Source organism: Uranotaenia lowii, chromosome 1 (assembly GCF_029784155.1).
Source record: "Uranotaenia lowii strain MFRU-FL chromosome 1, ASM2978415v1, whole genome shotgun sequence".
Lineage (NCBI taxonomy): Eukaryota > Metazoa > Arthropoda > Insecta > Diptera > Culicidae > Uranotaenia > Uranotaenia lowii.
Genome location: NC_073691.1, coordinates 103,668,378 through 103,693,501, shown reverse-complemented (window position 1 = coordinate 103,693,501; position 25,124 = coordinate 103,668,378). Strand labels below are relative to the sequence as shown.

Below are 25,124 nucleotides of genomic sequence, written 5' to 3'. Positions count from 1 at the left end.
TTCGTTTCCGTTTCCAATCGGCCGAACGTACTTACGACTCATGCATGCTCAATACCAACGGTTGTATGTTGAGGTTCGTGTCTTGGCTCAGGTGCAACGGTAAATACCATTTGCAGGGTTGCACCGAGCACCACGTGACTTTACCAACTCACTCCTACAGACTCGGAGAGTGGTCCGTTTAGTTTCGACGGTCTCTGTGGAACCACCGGGAGAGCGGCGGAATTCTGTCCACCGTTTGACGGGCTCTCCAAGTACTGGCAGCAATACCTCGGTTGAAACGTGTTCCACAAAAGAAAAACCTCGCTTGTGATGCCTGATATGACAGCGGAAGCACCACACGAAACCGGCTTTCTGTCCCCAGCAAACTCCCACGTTGAACTGTGGGATTCCTGTGTTCAACGTTGCAAAACAAAAGACAAAATATGCACTCTCAGTCGACACACCTAGTACGAACAACCATCATGAATCTTACCTGCTGGTAGTTTTTAACGATCGCACCGTTCGATCGGCGAATCGTTCCTTAGTTTTCCGTAAACTATTACAGCAAGTAACTGAGCAAAAACTAACCATAGGTACTTATTAAACCTCAATTCTAATCACCATTGACGATCAGTGTTATACTCACTGGTGTATATGCCCTGGCACGTGCAAAAGTTTCTAAACGACACTCGAAACTTGCTTAATTCGTTTCACAAATCACGATATCTGTAACGACAAATAATCTATTAATCTACCAACTGTTACTTTTAGATTTCTGAAGCCCTACCTGCACGTTATTGCACTTAATAAATGTGCTTAACTTTTTCGTGATCAGATTAAGACCTTGTTCGCCGAACGTTCACTGCCAAATTGAATTGCGACAGTCATCTAAGACCTGCTATCACCAAAAATAATATATTCCAAGATACCTAGCTCTTAAAATATTTCATATAAACGCCAACGGACAATCTTTTAACAAACCTTAACACCATCTACTGACAGAAAAGGTCAACATTTCTCGATAATTGAATTTATCACTTGTGTCCCTCGTTCCGGGGGTTTCAAATGCACTCTAATATGCTTTTGTTCAAATTTGGAATACATTTGCAAAATGTACTCTGACATACTTTCGCCAATTTTTGGAGAAATGCTATGCCACTGACTCAATTTAATTGAGAACCTGACTCGTTTTTGCGCATTCAGATTCCTCAATTAAAAATAATAATCTTCAATTTAAACAGATAACTTATTTGTATTGCATATCTGGTTGAGCCGAATCATTGATTCCAAATTCCACGGAACAGTGCTGAGGATATTGCGATTAAGGGTTTTGATGACTTGACCAAGTATTTATTTTGATTGGGATCCTGATTTATGTTATAACACGATATATAATACAGATTGTTTTACCAAGGTATTAATTTAATTTAATTCATTCAGATGAAGATAAATTTTATCTAGTTTTTTTAAGATGTTTAATTCAAAATCTTAAAATTGCAAAGTTTTCCAGTTTAAGTTTAAACATTTAGTAGCCACTTGAAAGCAAGTGATAAATAACATAATTAAGAAATTTAAAATTTTACAATTATTTCATATCAGGAAATTCTATTTCGCTTTTTTTTCAAAACCACCCATTTCTATAACCAAAAAGCAGAAAGTAGTGTTTTCTTAATGTCAAATGAGATTTAGAAAAAAAAAATTCAAACCTGAACTGCAAAAAATCTACACTTCGGATTTATGTTTCCCCCACACATAAGTCTTCCGAATTGTTCTACACTTCGATTTCATATGCTTTATATGATAATCATGAGCCACACATAAAATTTACATTCAAAACATGAAATGTATATGTTATTGACACATAAATTCTATGATTTTCGTCTTTGAAAATTTTCACGCGTTCGCAATAGCCACCATGGAGTGTGCCGTTCCAGTTCCAACTAAAACACAATGATTAGGTGAGTAATACTCAATCAAGAAAATAACAATGCATTTATATAGATCTTTTCTAATCTCCCGTAGGAAGCTTACTGCTGCATGACAAGGAAATCTAAGGAGCAGATGTCGTGAGAAGAAGGTAAGATAATCAATTAATGATTTCTAGCATGCATGAAAATAGTTTTTTTTTATTTTGCAGAACCAGGAGTCTGGTGTCCGCCGAAGCTGTAATCCCGTGTTCCAGCCGAATATATTGGACATAGTGAAGCAAACGGGCCGCCTGATCTGAAAGATCTGTAGTCTTTGACGTCGTTATGATGTGGAATTAAAAATAAATATTTTCAAAATGTATCAATAACTGAAACCATTTAATTTCGTTTTTCGTCCGAAAAACTTTCGAACAAAAAAAAAATCGCCTTTGAGTAGGCAAGTACAAAAACGCCTCAAAGTAGGCAAGCGTTTGAGTAGAATGCAGGCTTATAATATTTAAGTGTGGGATTTCATAACTCTTATGTGACGCATATAAAAGTTATAAGCTTGAATTCTATATTTGTGGGCTCGTATTTTCCAAATGGAAATCACATTGCAAAAATCTATAAGGCTAACACATATTCCTGATGTGTGGATTTTTTGCAGTGTGTCCACGTGGACATCCGAGGACGGGTTTAGGGTTTGCCAAACTTCCACGCTTATCCACGCAGAGGAAGGAGGGGGTCTAAAATCGCATTTTTCTATCCACGTGGTATCTGAACGGCCCCAAGTAAAAAAAGCTTTGAATAGCGACGACTCTGATACCGAAAAATCGTGCTAATTTTGGAAAGCCAAGACCTCGTAGAGAAAGATCTCAGTGTGTTTGTTGTGCAAATGAACCTTCAAAATGCTAGTTATTTCCGACCGTGTAATATAAATTGTTTTTTTTCCTTAGCGTGTTTTACTGAATAGTTGCATTTCTGCCGCAGCATTTGATGATGGTGCTTTTGCATTTTGTCCGTCGATTTCTGCAAGAGTTCCGAATCTTGTAATGGATAATTTTTGCTATCACCCCCAAAGTTAAGTCGCGCCAAATGATGGCTAAGCCACCAGCAGTTGTGTGCGTTGCATTGCGCTTCATACTCCCTAGCTCGTGGTGCTTTGTCCACCTCTCAAGGACTGTCAAGTGATACGCATTAGATTTTTTTTTATCACAGCCTCTTTTTGCATCCCAAATAGCTAGCCGAGAAAATTAAATGAGATCACTTGTGGAACTCAAATAATCAGGGAAAGGTAGAGCCTAGCTATTGCCTCTAGCGACCGGGAGATGTCGCGTTAAGCGGTTGATAGCAACTGTCGGGTGTCGGAACTGAGTTAAGACGCAGACACCAGATACCCAGACTGATCAGTGGCGCTTGAATCCATACAACTACAAGTCGCCCAGAATCATATGCCATCTGTCGGGGCATCGTGAAACTACTGTGCTTCATCAAGAAAAAAAATTACACTTGATAATTAACAAGCCAAATGAAAACCGTCTTTATTGAATCACCTATCAGTATTTGAAATTCTATCTCAAATATTTTCATTATCGTATTTGTCTTCAATGTAATTAACATTTGATTTACTTTAATTCAGTTTACTTTAATTTACTGTATCATAATAAGAGATGAATGTTATACAAACAATGACTGTTGATCGATTGAGATGGAAAAAAAACAAACGCAACGTTATAGCGGTCCTTAGTCCAATCAATTTTTCTATTCAGTTTTGATTTCAAAATTAATTCATCTGGCTGAGTAACAGTATGAAAATTATAATGTCTGTTATAAATAATTCATTGAGTTCGGAATTGTTCGTCTTAATATAAAAAGTTGACTGCGACCAAAAAGACAAACTATACATAACTCCTTGAAAAACTTGAATTCTAATTTGTCTTAACTGTTTTTTGGCTCGTACCTAGATAGGTTTGAGGAGTCGTAGGGAAGAATGCCACGATGTGGTAAATTCCTGGCAAAAAAAGGTTTGAGGAGTGAAATAAGTTATTGACATATATTGAATAATATTTAAATGTGATGAATGTATTGATAAGATCTTTTATCCTAATTGCCGCTGAAAGTGTTCGTGATATAATGCTGGTAGTTCACCAAAATTTATAATTTTTGAAAAAATAACCCCAGAAACGACCGTGTTTGTCGACCGGGTATTTTTCCCTGCTCAAATGTGCGTGACAAATGTCAAAAAACAACTGTAATGACCATCTCGCGTGAGCTTTCTTTACGCCGTATGAAACATCTTGATAATTCACCGAAAATTGCTTCAAAAGTTATCAAAACAACATTAAAATTTGTATTTCACATATAGAATATGTTATCCAGGCTACAAATATTCTAAATGGAAAGAAGTTGCTACTAATTTAAGTCAATTTTTGTTTTTTTTTTCGTTATAAAACTGTTTGTTTACATTTTGTTTCATACGACGTAATGAAAGCTCATGCGATATTTTGTCATAATTCTGTACTGGACTGGAAAATTAACCTTAAAAGCCATCATGCTTTTAGACTTTTTTCCCCATCTTCTATTCGAAAAAAAATTGTTGAAAAACTGCATTGAATTTGGAATATTTCAAAATGTATGTTTCAAATTCATTTCTCTTTGCTTCCGAAATGTTTTCAACTTTGACATTCAACCAAATTCTTTGATTCAAAGTTTTGTTAAAACCATATTTCGAAAGTAATTAGTTTACTAAATGAAACCATTCTTCAAAAAACTATAATTTTGAATAAGGGTCATTTTAATGTTCCTTAACCGATGCCCAGTAAATAAGAAATAACTTCGCTGTAACTAAACTTAGATATCGATTTCAATGCTTTTCCACACCACCAAAACGAATTTTGAATGGTAAAAGAACAGTGCTATCTTGATGCAAACGAAAGTCATTTTTATTTTCTTGTCGTTTTATGGAATGTCAAATATCGTATGGCTGTGTGAGTGAATTCATTTAATGTTTTGATTTTTATGTGACGAGTTCACGTTTGTTTTATTTTACCCATGGATAGAATCAATTACTCGTACGATATTCAAAAAATGGTTCGAAATTTAACTAAAAACATAATAATAAAAAATAACTTAACAACAGAACAGGAAAAGCTAAGCTATTCTTACTAAATAGACTCGGATAATTGAGATTGTTTGTCAGGAATCACCATCATGTCAACCAACGCACTTTGTTAGAAATTGTACTAAATTTGCGAAAAAGGCATCATCTCGAAGCCAAAAATATTTTTTCCACAACTGCCTCTTCCAGTGGGCGGTACAAGGGCTAGTACGATATCCAAGTTTAGTTAGATATTTTGAAAAGAAGACATTTCTTGAATGTGACTAAATTTTTCATAGAAAGGGAAGTTTTAGGATTAATTGGAGAAAAAAGTAAATAAAAATCTGACACCGGTTTTTGTTGTAGCTGGTGACTTAATGGTATATTTCGTTGTTGCGATTTTCATTAAGCTTCTTCTGTTAACAAAACATTGCTTTACAAATTTTGTAAATATCACCTCTACTTTTGTTTTATTCAGTTTTTGTAAACCTCTATAAATGCGGCATTTCGGCCAGGTAAGGTTTTGTAAGAATCTCGTACATTCAACTGACTTAACAGTTCTAAACAGTAATATAATTTATAGCCACATTCAATATACTGTAGTTTTGCAATATACAAACAGTAGAATGTTTTACGATGTCATTTGTCGTTTTCTCAACAAGTCCTAGATCGTTTTATAACTATTTACAAATAATTGGGTTTGTCACTTTATTTTTCTACTCGGGAAACTTGAACTTACCCTTGACGGAAGTTTTGGGGTTAACGAAATCTTGCGGTTGAAAGTGATCTTCACAAATGAAGCCAAAGATGTCATAAAATGGCTATTTTTTCAACCACAACGCAATAAGGAAGTGGAGCAGAAAATCTCAAGTTTTCATTCAATTTTCATTTCTGTCGAAGTCGATGTATTTTTTATAAGCTTTATGGTTGAATTCTAACCACATTTGGTTAATGCGCTCCAATTCAAAAACGGTTCTTTAGTGGTTTTCGAAATATATTGTGTTATTTTTTTTTTCTATCAAAAGTAGGTAATCAAAGACGACCGTATTCATCGCTAGATGTAGAAAAACAAATAGCACAATGCAAATGTGTGGGTGATATATCGAGATTTTTCCTTTTGTGTATGTGGCCGTTAGTTTCACGATAACCCGTAGATAGCGCTGCGGAACAAGCGCCAAAATCAGCCTTCAGTGGTCAGTCTGGGTATCTGGTGTCTGCGGTTAAGAGCTTTAGCTTCTTGTTTTATGGCAAGATTTACAGGAGTGGTCTATCATTACTCGATAGGGCATAATCAAATATATTACATTTATTTCATTAATTGAATTTAATCTAGAGCAAGGGCGAGCAACCTTTTGAACCAACGGGCCAGTTTTATTTCAAAATATTCTCGGCAGGCCGCATTAATATAAAATATCACTCGTCATTTATTCGTCGAACTCTGTAGATAATAACAAAAAGATTTGCTAGGTAAAAAAAGTTATATCGTAATAATTATAAATTTTTAGCGATTTTTTTTAAAGATAAATGTTATTTATTTCAAATCTTTGAAAAAATATTTTTTCAATTAACTTTAACTTCTTCGCAAACATTCGTTCTTCCAAACATATAAATCATTTGCATCACATTTTTCCCTTGAAACGTACGATGCACAAACACGTTTAACGTGTTTCCATATAATAATCATTTTTATCTAAACTGGCGGTAGCTACTCATTACTTTCATTTAAAAGGTTTCTGGAGCTATGTATCTATATCACAGCAATAACTTAAAAACGAGAGATATATTTTTTTATTTTTGTGATTCAAATTCACTGATCTAATTTTCGGTTTTCTGTACGTATTTCCAAAAAAAAAGCACAGTTTAAATTGGCCCTACGAAGCCCTGATTTTTTTTCTGCAACTCGCGAAAAATATTTTTAATATTAACATGCAATCAAATTTGCTGAAATACTGGGAATAACAAAAGTTTCACAGATTCCCAAGCAAATTTTAGGAGAGTTTACATTCAGTATTGCTTTTTCTAACATTTTTAAACAGATTTTATAAATTAAATTTTAGTGCTACTGGGAAAGATTTAGAAGGCCTGTTTAAGAAAATATCTTTACGTTTTGAATATGAATTCTTATTTACCAAGTGGAAAGACTGAATTTATCAATGTTTGGTATAACATCAGAGAACATTTCCACAGATTTTTGAATCAAACACAAAATTATAATAAGGGGTTTTTTCTTGGACGTAAATTTTTTTTCGGCAATTTTTATGCTAAGTTTTAATTCAATCACCAACAAAATTAGCATTTTTTCCAATTTGATATAATTATGTTTTCAAAAAAAAAAAAAATGATCTGCTGAGTAAAATTTATCATACAATTTTATCTTTGACAAAAATATGGAAATCATCATTATGTGCACATCGATATCCTTCCGATTTTTTTAAATTTCGTTTTGTTGACTCTCCATTGAATTTGAAAACGTTCAAGAAAGATGAGGAAAATTTGATTTTAAATAAGAAAAAACTCCAATATTTTGTTTCTGACAATGCTATTGCACTTATCCCTTTGAAAAACACATTGAATGTTACATTTCTAAAAAAAAAGTCCCCAATATGAATGATTGAGGGATAAATCAAAACAGAAACACGTAAATTACATAGTTGAACAAGTCATCGCCATATCAACTCTTTCAGGTTTATTAGCTGGTATTTTATGATATCTAATGATCTTTCGCAAGAAAAAAAATTGAGAAAATAATTCAATTCGGGAAGGCTTCGCGGGTCGCTCATTGGAGTCTCGAGAGCCGCGAATTGCTCATCTCTGATCTAGAGTGGTGAAATGTTTGTCGCAACCATGTGTTATACCGTTTTTTCGCACTGGGTCGCGCCGCACCAACACACTCAACCACAGCGACGGTAGGTACCTCTGTATCACACCTTGTCCGCACGAAACGTCAGTGATAGCGGATAGAGAAAGAGTGAACTGAAGACTATCGACTGAGGAAACGTGTTCGCCCGAGAATTTGATAATTATTACTACTTATAATATAATAAAGCTAATAGTACGTTCTAGTTTGCAATAAGTGAAGCCTATTGCGGTTATTGTGAATCTTACATCTAATAGTACGGTGGTAATCCTTACAAACTAATAGTACGGATAGTAAGCGTAGGTTAGTAAATACATGCAATGCTTGATATATGCAATCACAGTTTAGACTAGATAAGATTAAAATTTGATATTTGTGCTACAGCTGCTGTTCTGGAAACAGAAAGAAAAGAGTGCCTTAAGCGTCTAATATAAAAAATAAGTACCAAACACACAAGAAACAGGTAACAAAGGTGAAGTACAAAAAGTGTTAACCTAAAAACTTGTTACAGTATTCCCACATCCGATCCTGTAACGATACACTGAAGGGACACTAAACGTAAGTCTATCATATCTACAGTTAAAATAATCAATATTTACAAAAAAAATTCATGTAAAAAACAACAACAATATGCACAACAAAAAATAACGAAATACTTATATCATTTTATAATTATAATTTCTCTCGATAGGAATTTTTTAACGCTAGTTGTAATACACGTTATAAAATCGGAAAACCGTCTATCTTTTCGTTGCATCTTGCAACAATGTTAGTTATAAGTTTTTTTTTTGTTAGATATGAATATTATTACTAAAGGCTAATTCACTCACACCAGATGAAAACATGCAATTTTGTTGGCCGCAACCTTACAACTTAAGTTGAACTAACAGTTGAGTAGCCGCGACGATTACGGCCCCCCTCTTACTAACCCAAAGTTAGGAAAAATACCCTCGGCACATAAAAACTTTATAAGTAAAATGCCTTAATAAAACCATTTGTAAATAATAATAATAACCTTACAACCTTAGGACCAAATTTTAAAAATTTGTCTAATTTGAGCTGCATTTTGTTGAGCATCTTTTTATTTTAATACATAAATAAAACTATTAAACTATTTTTGTAATTGTCTAAATCGGAAGGCGAAAGGAGTCAACGACAGGAAAAGGACGTGTTTTTTCCAGGTCCAAATTTTCTTCAGTGAATTTGATAGGAAACAAAAACTGATAGAAATAGAGTGCTTTTCATTGTTATTATGCCGATAATGGGATTGAAGTGGAGCAATGTGTGGAAGGATTTACAATACAGGCCACGGTCATAAGCTAGGAGTGTCAACGACGGCCAATCCGACAGGCGGTCAGCAATTGCGAGCGAGCTAATCAAGAGGCGGAAAGTTGCTCCCAAGTTAAGTATTCAAAATCTACTTTCACATCTTACCTATTGAAAAGAATTTCTTTGTTGATAAGACGTGAATTTTTTCTTAGTTAGAATTCAACTTATTTTTTAATGTTTTATTTTACAAAATGAAATGGTTTTTATTGACTGGAAAGGTTGCCTCAACATTTGTTGCAATTTTTCTTCTATGTTGAATATTCTTTTCAAAACAGAAAAATTATTATTGGAACATCAAAGATTTTGTTGAAAACTTATTTTATTCATCTTTTTGTCTAATCTTTTTTTGAGATTGTAAAATATGTTATTTTTTACTGATGAGTAAGAATAAATGATATAATTGAGGCTAGTTAGAAGTGCTACTATAAATTTTGAAAGATATATATTCGTTACAATTTTGTTTAAGTACATTTTAAAGAATCTGATTCGTAATAAATATGTATGAGAAAATAATACTTAGTTCGAAATTTTTTAAGTATATCAGGGAATAGTATATCAGGGAAAAGATTTCGATACATTTAGCGTTACATTTAGCGTTACAATTTTGTTTAAGTACATTTTAAAGAATCTGATTCGTAATAAATATGTATGAGAAAATAATACTTAGTTCGAAATTTTTTAAGTATATCAGGGAATAGTATATCAGGGAAAAGATTTCGATACATTTAGCTATTTTTCGTTTTTTTTTCTCGAAGGTTTCATCAATGTTTTCTTACTTTATATCAATTAAAATACTGATTCGTTTTACAAAATTTATCAATAATTTATATTCAATTCTCGAGATTGTTGTCAATAAGCCTCACTATCAGTCAACTCACTGCATCACTGTCAGAAAACTTTAAAAGTATAGGAGGATCAATCAGAAATGGGTCCTTTTTTAATTTTGTTTAAAAAAAGTCTTCATTTTTTATTTAATTATGTTTTCTCAAGTTTTAGCGCTGATGTGGTCTAGTTAATAGGCTGGCGCGAGTCTGGTAACCCAGGCGTACTGGGTTCGATTCCCGGTATCGGCAAAAAAATTTTTGGGTTTGAATCCCATAAGTTGCCGACAGGTAAGATGTGTTTAATTGTATAAATAACTAAATGCACTAAATATTTCAGAGGGAATGCATCTGAGGTTAATCTGAAGAGACTATTGCAAGCGGAGTGGATTGCCAACCATTGTAGGTCTCTGAAGATTGGATGCCTTCCTTCGTCGAACCATCGGCCGTGGAAGCCTGAGAAGCAATTCGAAGGCCAAGCCACACAGACATAGGCTGGACCTTGCTACCGATGGGGGAACCATACATACATACATACATACATACAATTATGTTTTCTCAAGTTTTCACCATTTTAAATTTTCAAACTTTTTGTATTGAAGCCTCATTAGAGCTAGGAGTTTTAGCAGGAAAATTTAGGAGCATAGGAGGTGTAGGACAAATTCATTACCCGTAATGCTGGCCTAGCATCTCCCAGGGTTTACCTTCCCCCCTTTCTTAAACTTCCCCACGTTTATGGGTGGATCGTAGAGATCTCTGCATCTACCGTTTAAGTAAACGTGAGTCACTTAAAGCGACTAAGATACCCTTCCCTCTCCCTTCACAGTCCGCAGGGTTCGGCCAGGGCACCTTCAACATTCTGTGGGAGCAAGTTTTTCAGTTTAAGAGATTCTACAGTCTGAGGCAACGAATTGGAAGACTTTGCTTCTTTTGAAATTACAAGTCAGGAAGTGTAACATCTTCCAGAAAAGAAGATGGTGCAATTCAATAGACTTTTATTTCATAAAACGGATAGTTGACGAGTAGCGCCAACCGAAGTTTTAGGCGACTGTTTATGCGAATGCGAATGTGAATTAGAATTTTCTGGACGATTTAATATGCATTTTTTTTTCTTACATACAAATTTCCATAAAAAATTGAAACGCGTTGCGCTTATTATGGAATCAACCAAATAAACTCAAATTTTGCACTGATACTTGGTGGCCAAAAAGACATCTAATGGTTATATTTTAACTTCACTTCCAGAAATGCATACTTACTTACTTACTTAATGATCCCGCGCCGATCCTCCGGTGCATAGGGCCGTGGTAAAAGACCTCCACTGTTGACGATCCGGAGCCAGCGTCTTCACCTGGTCCCAGTCAAGATTCTCGTCGACAGTTCGGATTTCAGCGGCTAGGCTTCGCCGCCACGAATTTCTGGGTCTGCCTCTTCTTCGATGACCTTCTGGATTCCAATCTAGCGCCTCTCTGCAAATCTCGTTTTCATCTCTTCGCAGCGTGTGCCCAATCCATCTCCACTTACGTTCCCGAATCTCGATTTCTAGCGCCTTTTGATGACACCGGCGATGTAGTTCCTCATTCGAGATCCAGTTGCCAGGCCACCAAGCGCGGATGATATTCCGCAGGCAGCGGTTTACAAATACTTGCAGTTTTCGCGTCGTTACCGCATATGTGCACCAAGTTTCGCACCCGTACAGCAATACGGATTTGACGTTTGAGTTGAAGATTCGGATTTTTGTTCGTAGAGAGATCTGGCGTGACCGCCAGATGTTTCGGAGACTCGCAAACGCAAATCGGGCCTTTCTGATCCGTGTTTCGATGTCTTTTCTGGTACCACCATCAGGCGTAATCTGGCTACCAAGATACTGGAAGCACTCCACTTTCTCAACTTGTTGCCCAGCTACCATGAAACTGGAGGGATTTCCTGTGTTGATCTCCATCGACTTGGTCTTTCCGACATTGACTTTGAGACCTGCTGCCTTGGAACTTTCGGTGAGGTCGTCGAGTTTGCTCTGCATATCTGGTTGTGTTTGGGCGAGCAAAACAATATCGTCAGCCAGGTCAAGGTCGTTCAGTTGCTCCATTGTTGAAGGATCCCACGGCAATCCTCGGTTCGGTGCACAGTCAATCGATCCAATCAGAATCTCATCCATTACGATTAGAAAAAGTAGCGGTGATAGAATACATCCTTGTCTCACTCCAGCAGTTACCGGGATTGGTTCGGACAAGACACCGTCGTGCAAGACCTTGCACGAAAATGCCTCATACTGTGCTTCGATGAGATGGACTAGTTTCTCTGGGACCCCTCGTCGCCTTAGAGCCGCCCAGATGTTTTCATGGTTAAGTCGGTCGAATGCTTTTTCGAAATCAACGAACACCAGCAGAAGAGAGTCCTGGAATTCGTTGATTTGTTCCAGTATGATTCGTAGCGTTGTGATGTGGTCCACACATGATCGTCGAGATCGGAATCCAGCTTGTTGCCGTCGGAGTGTAGCGTCTATTTTCTCCTGGATCCTGTTCAGAATCACTTTGCAGAGTACTTTGAGGGTTGTACAGATCAACGTTATGCCTCGCCAGTTACCGCACTCTGTCAGGTCTCCTTTCTTCGGGACCTTTACGAGGATACCCTGCATCCAGTCGGCCGGGAATGTTGCAGTATCCCAGATGTCAGCGAAAAGACGGTGCAACATTTGTGCTGATAGGGCAGGGTCGGCTTTCAGTATTTCAGCAGGGATGCAATCGATCCCAGGTGCTTTGTTGGATTTCATGTTTTTGATTGCCGCTTCTATTTCAGCCAGCGAGGGCGCTTCCGAGTTGACGCCATTTATGCGGCTTACTGTTGGCGCTTCAAGCTGCGGGTTCTGTTGGCCATCGCTATTCGTGACTCGGAAGAGTTGTTCGAAGTGCTCAGTCCATCGTTTGAGCTGATTTGTTCGATCGGTCAATAACTGACCTGCTCGGTCTTTTAGCGGCATTTTTGCATTAGTCCTTGCACCACTGAGGCGGCGAGAAATGTCATAAAGTAATCGGATATCTCCATTGGCGGCGGCTCTTTCTCCCTCTTCGGCTAGGGAGTTTGTCCAGGCTCTCTTGTCTCGTCTACAAGCTCGTTTAACTGCCTTTTCCAGCTCCGCATATCGTAAGCGGGCGGCTGCTTTGGCTGACCCGGTACATGCCTGCTCAATTCCGACTTTCGCCTTTCTCCGATCATCGACCATCCTCCAAGTTTCATCCGACATCCATTCACTCCTTCTTCCACAAACTTTACCGAGAGTACCATGGCTCGTCGTGATAAAGGCATTCTTGATTCCACACCACTGTTCTTCGATTGTTCCGTCTGTCGGCAGCTCCGAGGCTCGGGATTCTAGCTGTTCAACGTACGCCCTTTTCACCTCTGGATTCTCCAACCGGCGGACGTCGTATCGACACCCGACTTTCTCCTCGCGCCGTTGGACACGTGCAACTCTCAGTCGTATCTCGCCAAGGACGAGGTGATGGTCAGATGCAATGTCTGCGCTTCGCTTGTTGCGGACATCAAGAAGGCTCCTTCTCCATTTTCGGCTGATGCAGATATGGTCAATTTGATTTTCTGTTCGGCCATCTCGGGATACCCAAGTGACCTTATGTGCTGGTCGATGGGGGAAGAGCGATCCACCGATCACCATGTTGTTGTTGCCACAAAATTCTACAAACAGTTCTCCGTTTTCGCTCATCTGTCCTAGGCCATGGCGCCCCATGATGCGCTCAAGGTCCTGATTGTCGGAGCCAATCTTTGCGTTGAAGTCGCCCAGATGGATTTGAATGTCACCCTTCGGAATTCTCTCAACCACGCTGTTCAGTTGACTGTAAAACTGCTCTTTCTCCTGCAAGTCGGCAACGTCAGTTGGCGCATAACACTGGACCATTGTAAGGTTTCTAACCCGTGTTCTAAATCTGGCTACGATTATTCTTTCGTTTATCGGTTCCCATCTAATGAGGGCCGCGTAGGCCTGCGGGCTTAACAGGAAACCAACTCCTCGTTCCCGAGTAGCATGTTCTCCTCGTATGCCAGAGTAAAGCAGGACTTGCCCGGATTGTGTCTTGTGTTCTCCAGTATTAGGCCAACGGACTTCGCTCAGTCCCAGAATTTCAAGCTTGAGGCGGCTAGCCTCTCTAGTAAGTTGTTCCAGTTTGCCTTGTTGGGCAAGGGTTAAAACATTCCAAGTTCCAATTCGTGTCCGTGTTTTCATGCTAAAATTCGTCGCCAAAGTTCCAGGTCGGTCATTTCTTTCGGATTCCGTAACAATTTCAAATCGGGAGCAGTAGGTTGTTAGCCTAAAGTCCCTATCCCGCGATGGGGCTGCCATCTTGGACTTAGCTGGCGGGAGCCGCATTTCATAAATTCAGCCGCTTGCTGCAAGACAGACGCTGTTTGAGCCGCCCCTGACCTGGAGAACAGACGCTCGGTTGTTGTTGCACGCCGCCCCTAACCTGGGGAACAGACGCGTGCGGCCACCTTCTCAGTCTGCATGCGACCAAAGCATCCACCGGGGTTGGGTACCCGATCTCCGCTTAGGTTACTCGCACCCCAACCGGCACCGCGGGGAAGAAGAAATGCATCATCAAGACATAATGCTTTAAAAGTTTTGAATGTCCGATTACTAAGAAATGAGCTATCAGCATCTCATTTCTAAAAGAACTAAGCTTTAGTTTATGCAAAGAATGATCATGTTTAAAATTATCAAATTGCTTGTTCTAGAGTGGCTTTAATTACTTCAGCATTTTTTCCAAATGTGATGCAAACTTTCCACCCAACCGAACCAACACATTCCATACGCTTTACCTTGTTGGTTGGTAGGGGATAGCAGCACGAGCCACGACCGGAGGGAAAAATTGAGAGCGAAAAATGTCCTATACCTTGGCAGAATCGCAGTCCCGCTTCCATTCGTTCAAATTCTCTGTTTGCAACCTTCGGTATGAATGAGGAGCGATGGAATGAAGGACTAAAAAAATCATCTCTCGTAAAGCTGCGGCAGCGTATACCATACATGCGCGGATCTACGGGGGGGGGGGGGGGGGGGGGGGTGATGGGGGTGATCACCCCCCCCCCCCCCCCCCCCAAGCGGAAAAAAATCACCATTAAAATCATCACAAATTTATTAACTCAATCTAGATGAAAAATAACTTTTCCATGTGTCAAAATATCTTAACATAGACATTATAATTTTTACGCGTGCATAAGAATTCAATAGCTGCTTAAAAATATCCTTGAATTAATGCGTATGCGCATGTATAACTGTTGGCTTCGGGCGTGCGAAAAGGATAAAGCTTGAACCTCACTCTTTTAGGAATTTTCTTAAGCATGACAGCAGATTGGTTTTCTTTATTAACCGACTAGCTGATCCCGTACGAACTTCGTTTCTCTTTAAACTTCAAAGCTGATGAAAAAATTGCGTAAAGTACTAAAAAAGAATTTGCAAGCGACCTATTTGCTTGTCTACCAAACGGAAAATTTAAAATAATAAATTGATTGACCGTCGAAAAGAACACCTGTGTGTCGTATCCTGTCGTTCTGAGTTTCATTTTTCGTGTCGGGATATACCACTGACCACGACTGTTTTCGGCAAAAGTCGTTAATAGAATGACATCTTCTCGTACTTCGTCCAATCTTCTCAATTTCCTATAACCTATCTCTTTTCTTCTAAAGAGTTTTCTACTGTTTATAGTTCTACTCTACCTCACTGGTGGAGTTAATTAATTAAATATTAATTTGTTTTAGATGGTTTTTTGATTCACGTCTTTAAATTGATATTTTAATGGAACTTCAAGAGAAAAATATGTAAAATTATTGAATAAATACATTGACGGGTTTCAATAAGTAATGGAGCAAATACGGTTTAAAATTGGAACTCTAAAGAAAAAATATTTAGATTAAATATAATTGAAACTTGTGTAAATGGCTTTTTTACCCGAATATTGTAGTTGATTAAAAATAAATAAAACATAGTTTTAACCATACAACCAGAGATGCTCATTTGACTAAGTTGAAATCATACCAACAGATTTATTTTTGACTGAAAATAAATTAAGTACGAATTTTAAAACTAAATTGCTTATGGATTTCTAATCTAATAAAAATCAACAAATGGTCATTCCATATCCCCAACAAGATAAATAAATGTAAATTCAGCTTCATACCAGTGAAAAAAAAACATTTGTCTGCGTTTTGACTAAGACTAAGCCAGCCACAAACAGATGTACAGAATTCATTGGACTTTTTTGTTAAATTGTCATATTCACATTATTTACATGCTGCTGAATTCTCTTCATCTTTATCATCAAAATTTTTCCTGTCACAGTTTTTAGTTATTCCAATCACTCAAAAAATTTTGGCCATATTTTTTGAAAATTTATTAAATCACCCCCCCTAAGAGCAATCTCTAGATCCGCGCCTGATACCATACAAGCAGTCAAGAAACGGCAGAATGACTGCGACCGTTTCGCATTCAACTGAATGCTTCCCGGTCAATAAAAAGCATAGTAGGACCACTAGAAAGATTAGTAGGAATTCTACTTGCCGCCTACTAGCCGTCCCATTGTTTTCTAGTGGAAAATGGCCCAACCGATACAGTAGAAATGACATTCTGGGTTCAGAACGACAGCTTTCGTTGACGTTTGTTATGTTTGATTGTATTGGTATGGTAAACAAATGCGTATGTGTGGGTGCATACACGAGGATGTGTGGGTGTATGTGTGCGTTCCAAATCGAAAATGTACTCCATGGAAATTTTCGGAAAACAAATTAAATGAAAAAAAATGATTCTTTGTTTATTTTATTTACAATTCTGTTTTCTAATGCACTATATAAATTAAACAATCCGCTTCGCTTCCTTAATTAAAAAAATCACTTCATATCACTTTCATGAACTGCATGCTGCAATCGCCTCGATTCAGTCGGTCCTCTTCTATCTGACCTCAGGTGCTCATCCTGGTCGTTCTTGTGGCGTTCGGGGCACTTACAGTTGCCACGACGTGAAACCATGGTGCGATTAGAAAGCTGCAGTATAACCATTAGGTACACTCGTGTTGGCAGTCAAGGGAAAAGATTGATTGAATTCTCCTGCAATAAAACATGCAAAAAATAAGATACTGGAATGTAAAATAAATGAAAAATTATACCTGAAAAAGTTCTCCTGATGGCAGTTCTCTGTGACTAAGCTGTTTGCGGTCGATTCCTTCCACTTCTGCTTAAGTTGGATAGGCCGTGTTGCTGCGTTGCGATTTCGTTGTAATCTGACTGGCGGTGACTTGAAGCATGATGATGAACATCCTATCTCTAACACCACCATGTAAAAAGTCGTTAGATTTTAAACCAGTAATGTACTGGAGTATATGTGACATCTCATTTGTGTATAATATGCATAAAAAATATAAATTGACAATGTGTGTGTGACATTTTTCGGTTGAAGGGTTGAAAACACACCAATACTTAGAATTTTGACACTTTTAACTGTCAATCAACTGTCAGGTAACTGACAGTTACACGAATAATCAAAAACATTTATACAAGTACACTTGGAATTTCTCCAGCTACATGGATCGACAGAGATTGGGTTATTGCTTATGACTGTGAAAGTCAATCGGCGCACATTCGTTCGTTCACGCAGTCACAGGCTGATGTCATGCTGAAGCAACTAGCAACGCAACGCGTTCACACGACAAACCAGCTCTCATTTGATCTCCATCACGCAGAAAAATAAAAACTAGTTTCAAAGGAAAGTGCCGCAAAAACAAAGGATTTTTTCCTTTGATTTTGGGACAAATAAAAATGTCTTTGATTCAAATGCATTTTCTTCTGTTTCGAAGAAATGCTTTCCTTTGAATCAAAACTTTTTCTTTGTTCCAAAAAACAAAATGCTTTTGATTCAAAAACCTTTTCGTTTGATTTTATGTAATTTTCCTTTAATTCAACGGCATTTGGATTTCAATTTAAAAAAAATCGTTCTTCATTTCTATTTTTTGTTCGCAAAAATTCTAGTACTACTTATTAATTTTCGTCCTATTGGAAATAAAAAGAAATCAATTATGCTTTAAAATATTTTATTTCTCTGTAAGTTTTTTTTTCTCTGTAAGTAGATGTTCTACCTTTCACCACTTCACATAATCGATCTTCCCTTGTTTGAATTTTTGAACCGGTTCATCTGTAAATAAAGAGTAGAACATAATACAAATTATGACAAAAATGCTAAAAAGCTCACAAAAAACGACATTAAGCTAAATAATTCTAACAATTAAAAAAAAATTTTACATACATAACATGGAAATAGTACTTACTGAACGATATTTGTTGGTGGACAGTTGTTTCGACCAAAGGGTTTCGGCGCCAGCCGTCGTGTCTCCTTAGACCGGATCGGAACCGATTGCAACCGCTTAGCCGGAGGACTGGAACAGTCAGTACAGTTACCTCTTCAAATTGGTTGGATGAAAGATTGCCCTAAAAAAGTTTGTTATGTTGTTATTTAAAATTAAATTGATTTTGAAAGACCTACCTTGTGACCGTTCACTATGTTACGGCCACGCTAGCAAAGGGGCACCCTGGGGAGCTGACCAAATCATTTATTTTGTTAGGAGTATAGGGTAGTTTTAAGGAAATTTCACAGCATATATACAAATTAAAACCGTAAGTAAAAATTCTATAAATAATTAAATAAATAAAAAAAGTGAAATTTCAAGAGAGTAGCTACAAACTTAGTAGGAGAACGGCACAATTAAAAAAAAAACACAATACACTGAACAGGAATTGTTAACAGCCTTTTACAACACAACACTTACAAAACACACCCCTGAAAACTCCAGGAGTCGTCTAAAAGCAATTTAGACGAGTCGGGAGGAAAATCCAGGAGGAGGGAAAATTGCGTTGAGCAACTTCCTCTTCCACTTGGATCGAGACCTCGAGGCAGCTAAGACCCAAATATCTGAGCTGCAGTGCAAAAAGTACAACTTTTAAAAGTGTCTCGCGCGGTTAAACGGGACGTCTTTACCCGTCGCGATAATCCGAGTGTCGAGAGGCTGAAACCACGATAGCGCCAATTACTATCGGGCTCAGCCGGAAAAACTACCCAAATTGACCGAATTCGGGTTGAGTGACCTGTTCCCCGTGTTGGCTATTCCACGAGGTTGAGACTGGGACCGCGATAGCGCCAAGGTCTATCGGGTTCAGGAACGGAATCAGAAGGGACTGGAGACTAGGAACCGGGAATCCTTCTATCGGGCAGAATCGAGCTGGTAAACCGAGTCGACTGTCACAGGACCAAGGCCGTTGGAGGATCCATGAGGTGCCGTGGTTGTGGAATCGGTGCACACATATCCCTCTGAAGTCTGGAGTTTGGCACCGAGGTACCGGATTCCCCAGCAGAGTGGGTGGTCTTACCCGCGGTGACCACGGACGGTGGTACTAGACCAAGCAGCGGAGAGCCAAGGCAAGCAGCAGCGCGCATCGACGGGCCCTCACACGACACACCACACACTAAACCGTAAGTCGATTGTAATTTGAGAAGTAGGGAACTTAGGCCAGATTAGGGAATCAGGGAAAGTGCCAACAAGAGAGTTCAGGAAATAAAATGATTTGGTTCTGGCACTCTAACTCTGAGTTTTCACTTGGGCTAGTGAGCCGACCCTGGGTGTCCTATTGAAGAGTCCTTGTGACTGAGCGGGCTGTAACATAAGGGATTGTTACAACCTTGGAGTCCACTATCGTTTGCCCTTTCATAGCTGTCGAAACTTTCCTACGCCGGATCTCACCGTGCTGTCTGGGGTTGCCCGGCAGGAAGATTCCGCTGAAATAAATAGGTCTGACTGGTTGTTGCAAAAACTTTTCCGCCAAACAGAAGCTGTGTCGACTACATGACGAAAAAATACTTAGATTCAAAAAAAAAATCATCTAAATCAATGAATTTTTACATTGATACTGCGTCAAAAAATAAATTCTTTGAATTCAAATTTAATATTTTGATTTTAAAACTTGGAACTTTGCTTTAAACGAAAAATAGTTCGGTTCAATATAAAATTTACTCAAATCAAGGAAATTGGATTTTGTTTCAATGTACACAAGGTTTTTGAATCAAAGATGTGTATTTTTAATTTCAATGGTACTACTTTTCGCTGCGTGATGGAGAAAGCGCAGACCTGCACCGAAAATAATTTTCACTTAAAATATAAGTGACATCTGGAGTGAATTTTCGCCATACGTAAATTCATTTGAATTTTAAGTGACCGTTAAGTGAAAATTTTCTTAAGTGAGCGGTCAAGTGAATTGAAAGTGATCGAGCATGTGGATTGTAAGTGTAAGCTCAGGTCATCCAAATTTTTCTGTAAAAGTCATTTTTCTGTGATATTTTTTGTATTCGAGACAATAACAATGATTTTTTTTTAAAGGATGTATTTATTTAAATCAATTTTAACCAATCAGACATTCATAATTATACTTTAATTTATTTGTTTTGTCCAACAGTTCCTTAGCAGAAAAAATGTTCCGATTCCGAGAAGCAATAATCGTCGCGAAAAGCTCCTCCGGCCCCTATTTTGTATCCGAATCTGAAAAATACAAGAAAAATGAATAATAAAAGATACAACCTTGAGCTTGAGCTTGAGCTTGAGCTTGCTATCAACTACGGTCCACCTGCGGCCCCATGGCCAATGGCATAATGGTTGCACTCCGTGATTGGTTCGAGATAATCAATGTTGCACAATGAACCAAATGAAAGGTGCTGGGAACAAGCATCACAATCTCACTGCACACTTTTGAGGATCTCCTACTTTAAAATGAACCAATAACGACGCCGGCCAAGTCCATGTAGTCGATAGGAGGAAGGGAAGTGCAGCACATGTGATGATTTGTTTTGCGGAGACCGACTGTACGCCATCCCTCCACAAATCTCACGCTGAGTGTTTGGGGGTCAAGGTAATGTGGCATGGACTGTCACCTTGGTAAGCGACGTAGCCACTAAAGCCTACGCTCCTATGCTCCTCAAATTCCTAAGTTTCCTATTGAAACTCCTATTTTCTCCTATTGAGGCGAATTTTGTAAACGATGAGATTTTTATTTTCAGAGAGTGTCAGTTAATTCAATCAAATTTGGAAATCTTACTAAGGTTATTTTTTCTAACAACGAAAAATTGTGTAGCTTATCCCTATACTTATTGAAACCAACTCCAAATAGTGCTTAATTTGTAAGAGCATTTTTATTATTGGATTAAAAATTTTAATACCATGCAAACCTCCTTTTAGTAACAGATATAGGAAAGTTAAAAACGATTAATAAATACAACGTTGATAAGATAACACTTTAATGCAATTTATTTTATTGATTTGTATCAATTTAGAATCCTATGGAGCTATAATTTATCATTATAATCCACACATCTTTCTTTGGAACAATTACGGTCTAATCCATTAAATGCCACCTAATTTATAACAATAAAAAAAGGGTATTTCAAAAACCATCTTTTTTTGATCTACATCCAAGACCGAAAAAGCCAAAATTAAATTATTATAAAAAAAAACACTAAATCAGAGGAAACGAATTCAAAATTCATAAAGTTCAATATACAAAATCAATAGTCTGGTTATCTTGAAAAATGAATTTAAATGCAATGTATTCTTTCTTTTACAATTCAAGGAAAGAATAATATTTCATAAATCAATCTTAATCAGAACCATATCCAAATACTGATTCATTATTCATTTACCATGCTCAAAATAATTCATTAGTTTTACGATTATTTTATTGGAATTGGTTTGCAATATGCTGTTCTAACTAATCTTGGCCTCGTTTAAAAGAAATATCAAAAGATATTAAAATTGTCAAAAAATTTCAATGTGACGTATGATAAAAAGTGTTCCTAACAAAAAACTGAAGAGACTATAGAATGTCTATTTTTAAAAATCATTTGTAAAATTTTAATTAAAAAGATTTTTCATTAAATTACAATATTCCAAGTCGTCCTTTGGAGAAGGGCAATTTGAGCCGTGTTTTTCGGGAGAGCGATTTCGCATTTGATATCTTCATCTCTTGTAAAGCAGCAGGATGAATAAAAAAGGCTATCGGTTAGCAAGATCAATAACAAACAGTTTATTTTGTTTTAAACGTATGTGATTGTGGCAACATTTTCATGAACTAATAGAGGATTTCAACTGCTGGATCTGAAAGCCTAATCTAATTTTAGCTTAGCTTAGCTTGATTGACTACTCACATCCACCTTAAATCAAAATGCAACAATGTTCAAAAACAATTATTATTCTAAAACAAAGTAGTCAAACTTTTTTTTAAAGCTTTATACCTCAATTATGGGATTAATAACATGCATTTAAAATTCCTTGATTGCTGGCGTGGCTCAGTAGAAAGAATTCTACATCGCCAATGGTTACTACTCCGTGAATCTGAAAGCCTAATCTAATTTTATCGAATAACTACTTTTTCTTATTCTTGGACAAAATTGCCGAAATACCTTATTAACCTTTCAAGTCCAATTGAGAAATTTGCGTATAGTGTAAATAATTCTAACGATAAGCATGAATTTGAATTTTTGTAAAAAAAATAGAGGGAATTTTCGTTTCTGGTAAGTTAACTTGGTATCTGGATAGGTGTTGATTTTAAATGTTGCTTTTTTTCTCTTATTATTATTAGAGAATAATTAAAAATAGTCAAATCATTGATCACGAATTAGGCCGGAACAAATTTCAAATCCTTCTTTTGTCACTCGGATTTGGAACATTGGGGGGGGGGACGATTAAAAATAATGCGAAAAACAAATAAATTGGAATAAATTGCATGAAATCTTGTATGCAACAAAATTGAATACTATATCATTGCACAAAACCTATAAATCAAGTAATTTTTTATCGAATAACTAAAAAAATCAAAAATCCAAAAGGTGAAAAAACTTCCATTTTCAAAAAATTGTATTTTGGTCTTGTAATCTTTTGGATATCTAATTTTCTTCTCGAAATTTACATAAGAAACTTCACACTTTATTTATTCATTCCCCCCTTCAGGGTTTTTTGGAAATTTCGAAGGGGGGGTCGACAAAAGAAGAAATTGACATTTGTTTCAGCTCAATCACTTGGAACTTTCATTGTTACATGCTTTTTCACGTTTTGGATTCTTCACACATCGAAATGAAAGTCTTGTGATGTAATAAGTTTACGAAATTATCAAACGTATTATTTAAATTTCCTAAGTTTAGAAAAAGCAAAAATAAAATAAGCTTTTCACCCAGAACCAATAATTCAATTAAAAAAAAAAAATTAAAAAAAAAACCTTTCCCGGCGTAACAGTAAGAACTAGACAGCAATCAAAGTAGCCGCTGAACGATTTCGCAGAAAGCTAGCCCACACCACACATACAGGTTTTTTCATTCGAAACATAGGTACTTTCCTCCCGCTTTACGATGAAACCTACTGACAGAATCGTGCCTTAAGAATAAATAGATTATAAAGATCATAAGTTGAGAGAAAAAGTTGATATACAAAATTAACTTAGCTGTGGTGCTGTTGTTCATGGTTTTGCGGCATGCTAGTAGGCCTCCATGGTTTGCATTCAGCGTTTTTCTTGTTGAATCTCCTCCTGGAGCATATCAAACTCACATCTGGCCGCCGCTACTTATTCAATTCCACCCACACTCTTCCCCCCTCCGCCCAGCACCAAAAATGAACAAATTGAACTAACCATTCAATATAAACACTTTTTAAACTGCAGGTTGCTTAATCGATTCTAAATATCAAATTTTGATTTGCGTTACACCATAATGATCAGCAAGAATGAACAAATTTACACCCGTTCTACCAAACATCCATTTTTTCACTTTCCATTTTGCGTCCATTTTTTGCACTTTCAACTTTCCGTTTCTGCATTTCACATTATATCATATCCAACTCCATCTCCATTTAAAGGCATTTTTCACAACTTAACAATGAGCATCGTGGAAAAAATGCATATTATAGACGAACGCCGTTCTCGAGAAACCTCTTATTTCAGGAAAGGAAAAAAAATCGTGGAATAACGAAGCAAAACGCGACCGTCGAAAACAAACGCGACTGCACTCGAGCAAGGCCTACTTAGCTCCATAACCTAAGACTGTTTTTCTGAATAATAAAAGATACAACCTGTGATTAATTTATTATAATAAATACAATACACCGTTAATCGCCACATTGATTGATGATTTCTCATAAAAATTAACTTTTTTTTCTATCACCAATTCTAATTGCTTTTTTTGGTGAATCGCTGTAAGCTCCAAGCGACATTGTCAGCAAGCTCTGAAAAAAAATATTATTGCTTTGAATCCAATAAATTAGTGTGTAATGCTGAGCGCATTGGAAAGCGCGACAAACCTGATGCCAGGGTGTTTTGTAGCGCGACAAGTAGGAAATCCAATGGGAATATTGTTTTTTCTCGTTTCAAAACAGTGATTTCGGGTTTTAACCACAATAATTCGAAGATCCGTCCAAATTTGTGATAATAAACTAAATAATATCAGAATCGACAAGAAAATTTTCATAAATTCTTGGTTCCCGCAAAAAAAAACAAGGAATTTTGTTGGTTCAAATTTCGGCATTCTTGCAATCCGAGCATGATCTGATAAATTTTTGACGGTTCCCGAAAGAAAGGAGACGATTCAAAGCATTATCAGATGTAAAGAAGTGATGATTTGTAGGGAATTTTAAAGCGACATGTCGCGCCAGCATGACATCCCAATGCGATGCAACGCTTTCTTATTGGAACGCGTTGCGTTGCTAGTTGCTTCAGCATGACATCAGCCACAGTCAGAATGTGATCCCTTACCAAGCCCTGGTCACGCATTCCCCTATGCGTGATTGTCGAATGAAATTTCGTGTCATGGTACACGAGAACGATGATTTGATGGTCAAACGACCAAAATTCCCGACAGTTTATGACGTCGCCTGTCCCTTTCACGCAGCAGAAAGTATAGGCTCAATAAACGAAGGTAATCCTTTCTGTTCACTCTCTCCTGCGTAAAAAATATCCGCTGCTGAACAGGGCCGGGCGTGTTTGGATGTGTTGGTCGAACAATGTGGAATGATTGATTTGCAACGCATAGAATGATAGTCAAATGACTAACCACTACACTCCCG

The 25,124-nt window shown here is 37.3% G+C and overlaps 2 protein-coding genes across 3 annotated transcripts in view; one reads left to right on the top strand and one right to left on the bottom strand.

Annotated features, from left to right (window-relative positions):
* LOC129752017 (cell division cycle and apoptosis regulator protein 1-like) overlaps nucleotides 1–25,124 on the top strand; it is a 57,330-nt gene that overhangs the window by 1,334 nt on the left and 30,872 nt on the right. The gene's annotated exons all lie outside the window — the stretch shown is intronic.
* LOC129752052 (uncharacterized) lies at nucleotides 17,895–19,941 on the bottom strand. 2 transcript variants are annotated; one of them, XR_008738844.1, is made up of 3 exons: nucleotides 19,711–19,941; nucleotides 18,306–18,520; nucleotides 17,895–18,172 (listed from the first exon to the last, which is right to left on the bottom strand). XR_008738844.1 is itself a non-coding variant. In XM_055747847.1 (3 exons), exons 1-3 carry the CDS (start codon nucleotides 19,909–19,911, stop codon nucleotides 18,120–18,122), a joined length of 414 nt encoding a protein of 137 aa, XP_055603822.1. In that variant the 5' UTR covers nucleotides 19,912–19,941; the 3' UTR covers nucleotides 17,895–18,119. The 2 variants fall into 2 exon arrangements, 1 of the variants encoding a protein (XP_055603822.1); XM_055747847.1 differs by having other exon boundaries at nucleotides 18,306–18,465.

Bases quoted from the DNA above. Each gene is read 5' to 3' on its own strand.
- LOC129752052 (XM_055747847.1), bottom strand. From the start codon at position 19,911: ATGATTTTTTTTTTGAATCTAAGTATTTTTTCGTCATGTAGTCGACAC. The intron at 18,466-19,710 runs GTTGTAACAATC...AAACTTTTTTAG, and splicing joins AAACGATAGTGGACTCCAAG to GGCAATCTTTCATCCAACCA. The intron at 18,173-18,305 runs GTAAGTACTATT...CTTTATTTACAG, and splicing joins CCACCAACAAATATCGTTCA to ATGAACCGGTTCAAAAATTC.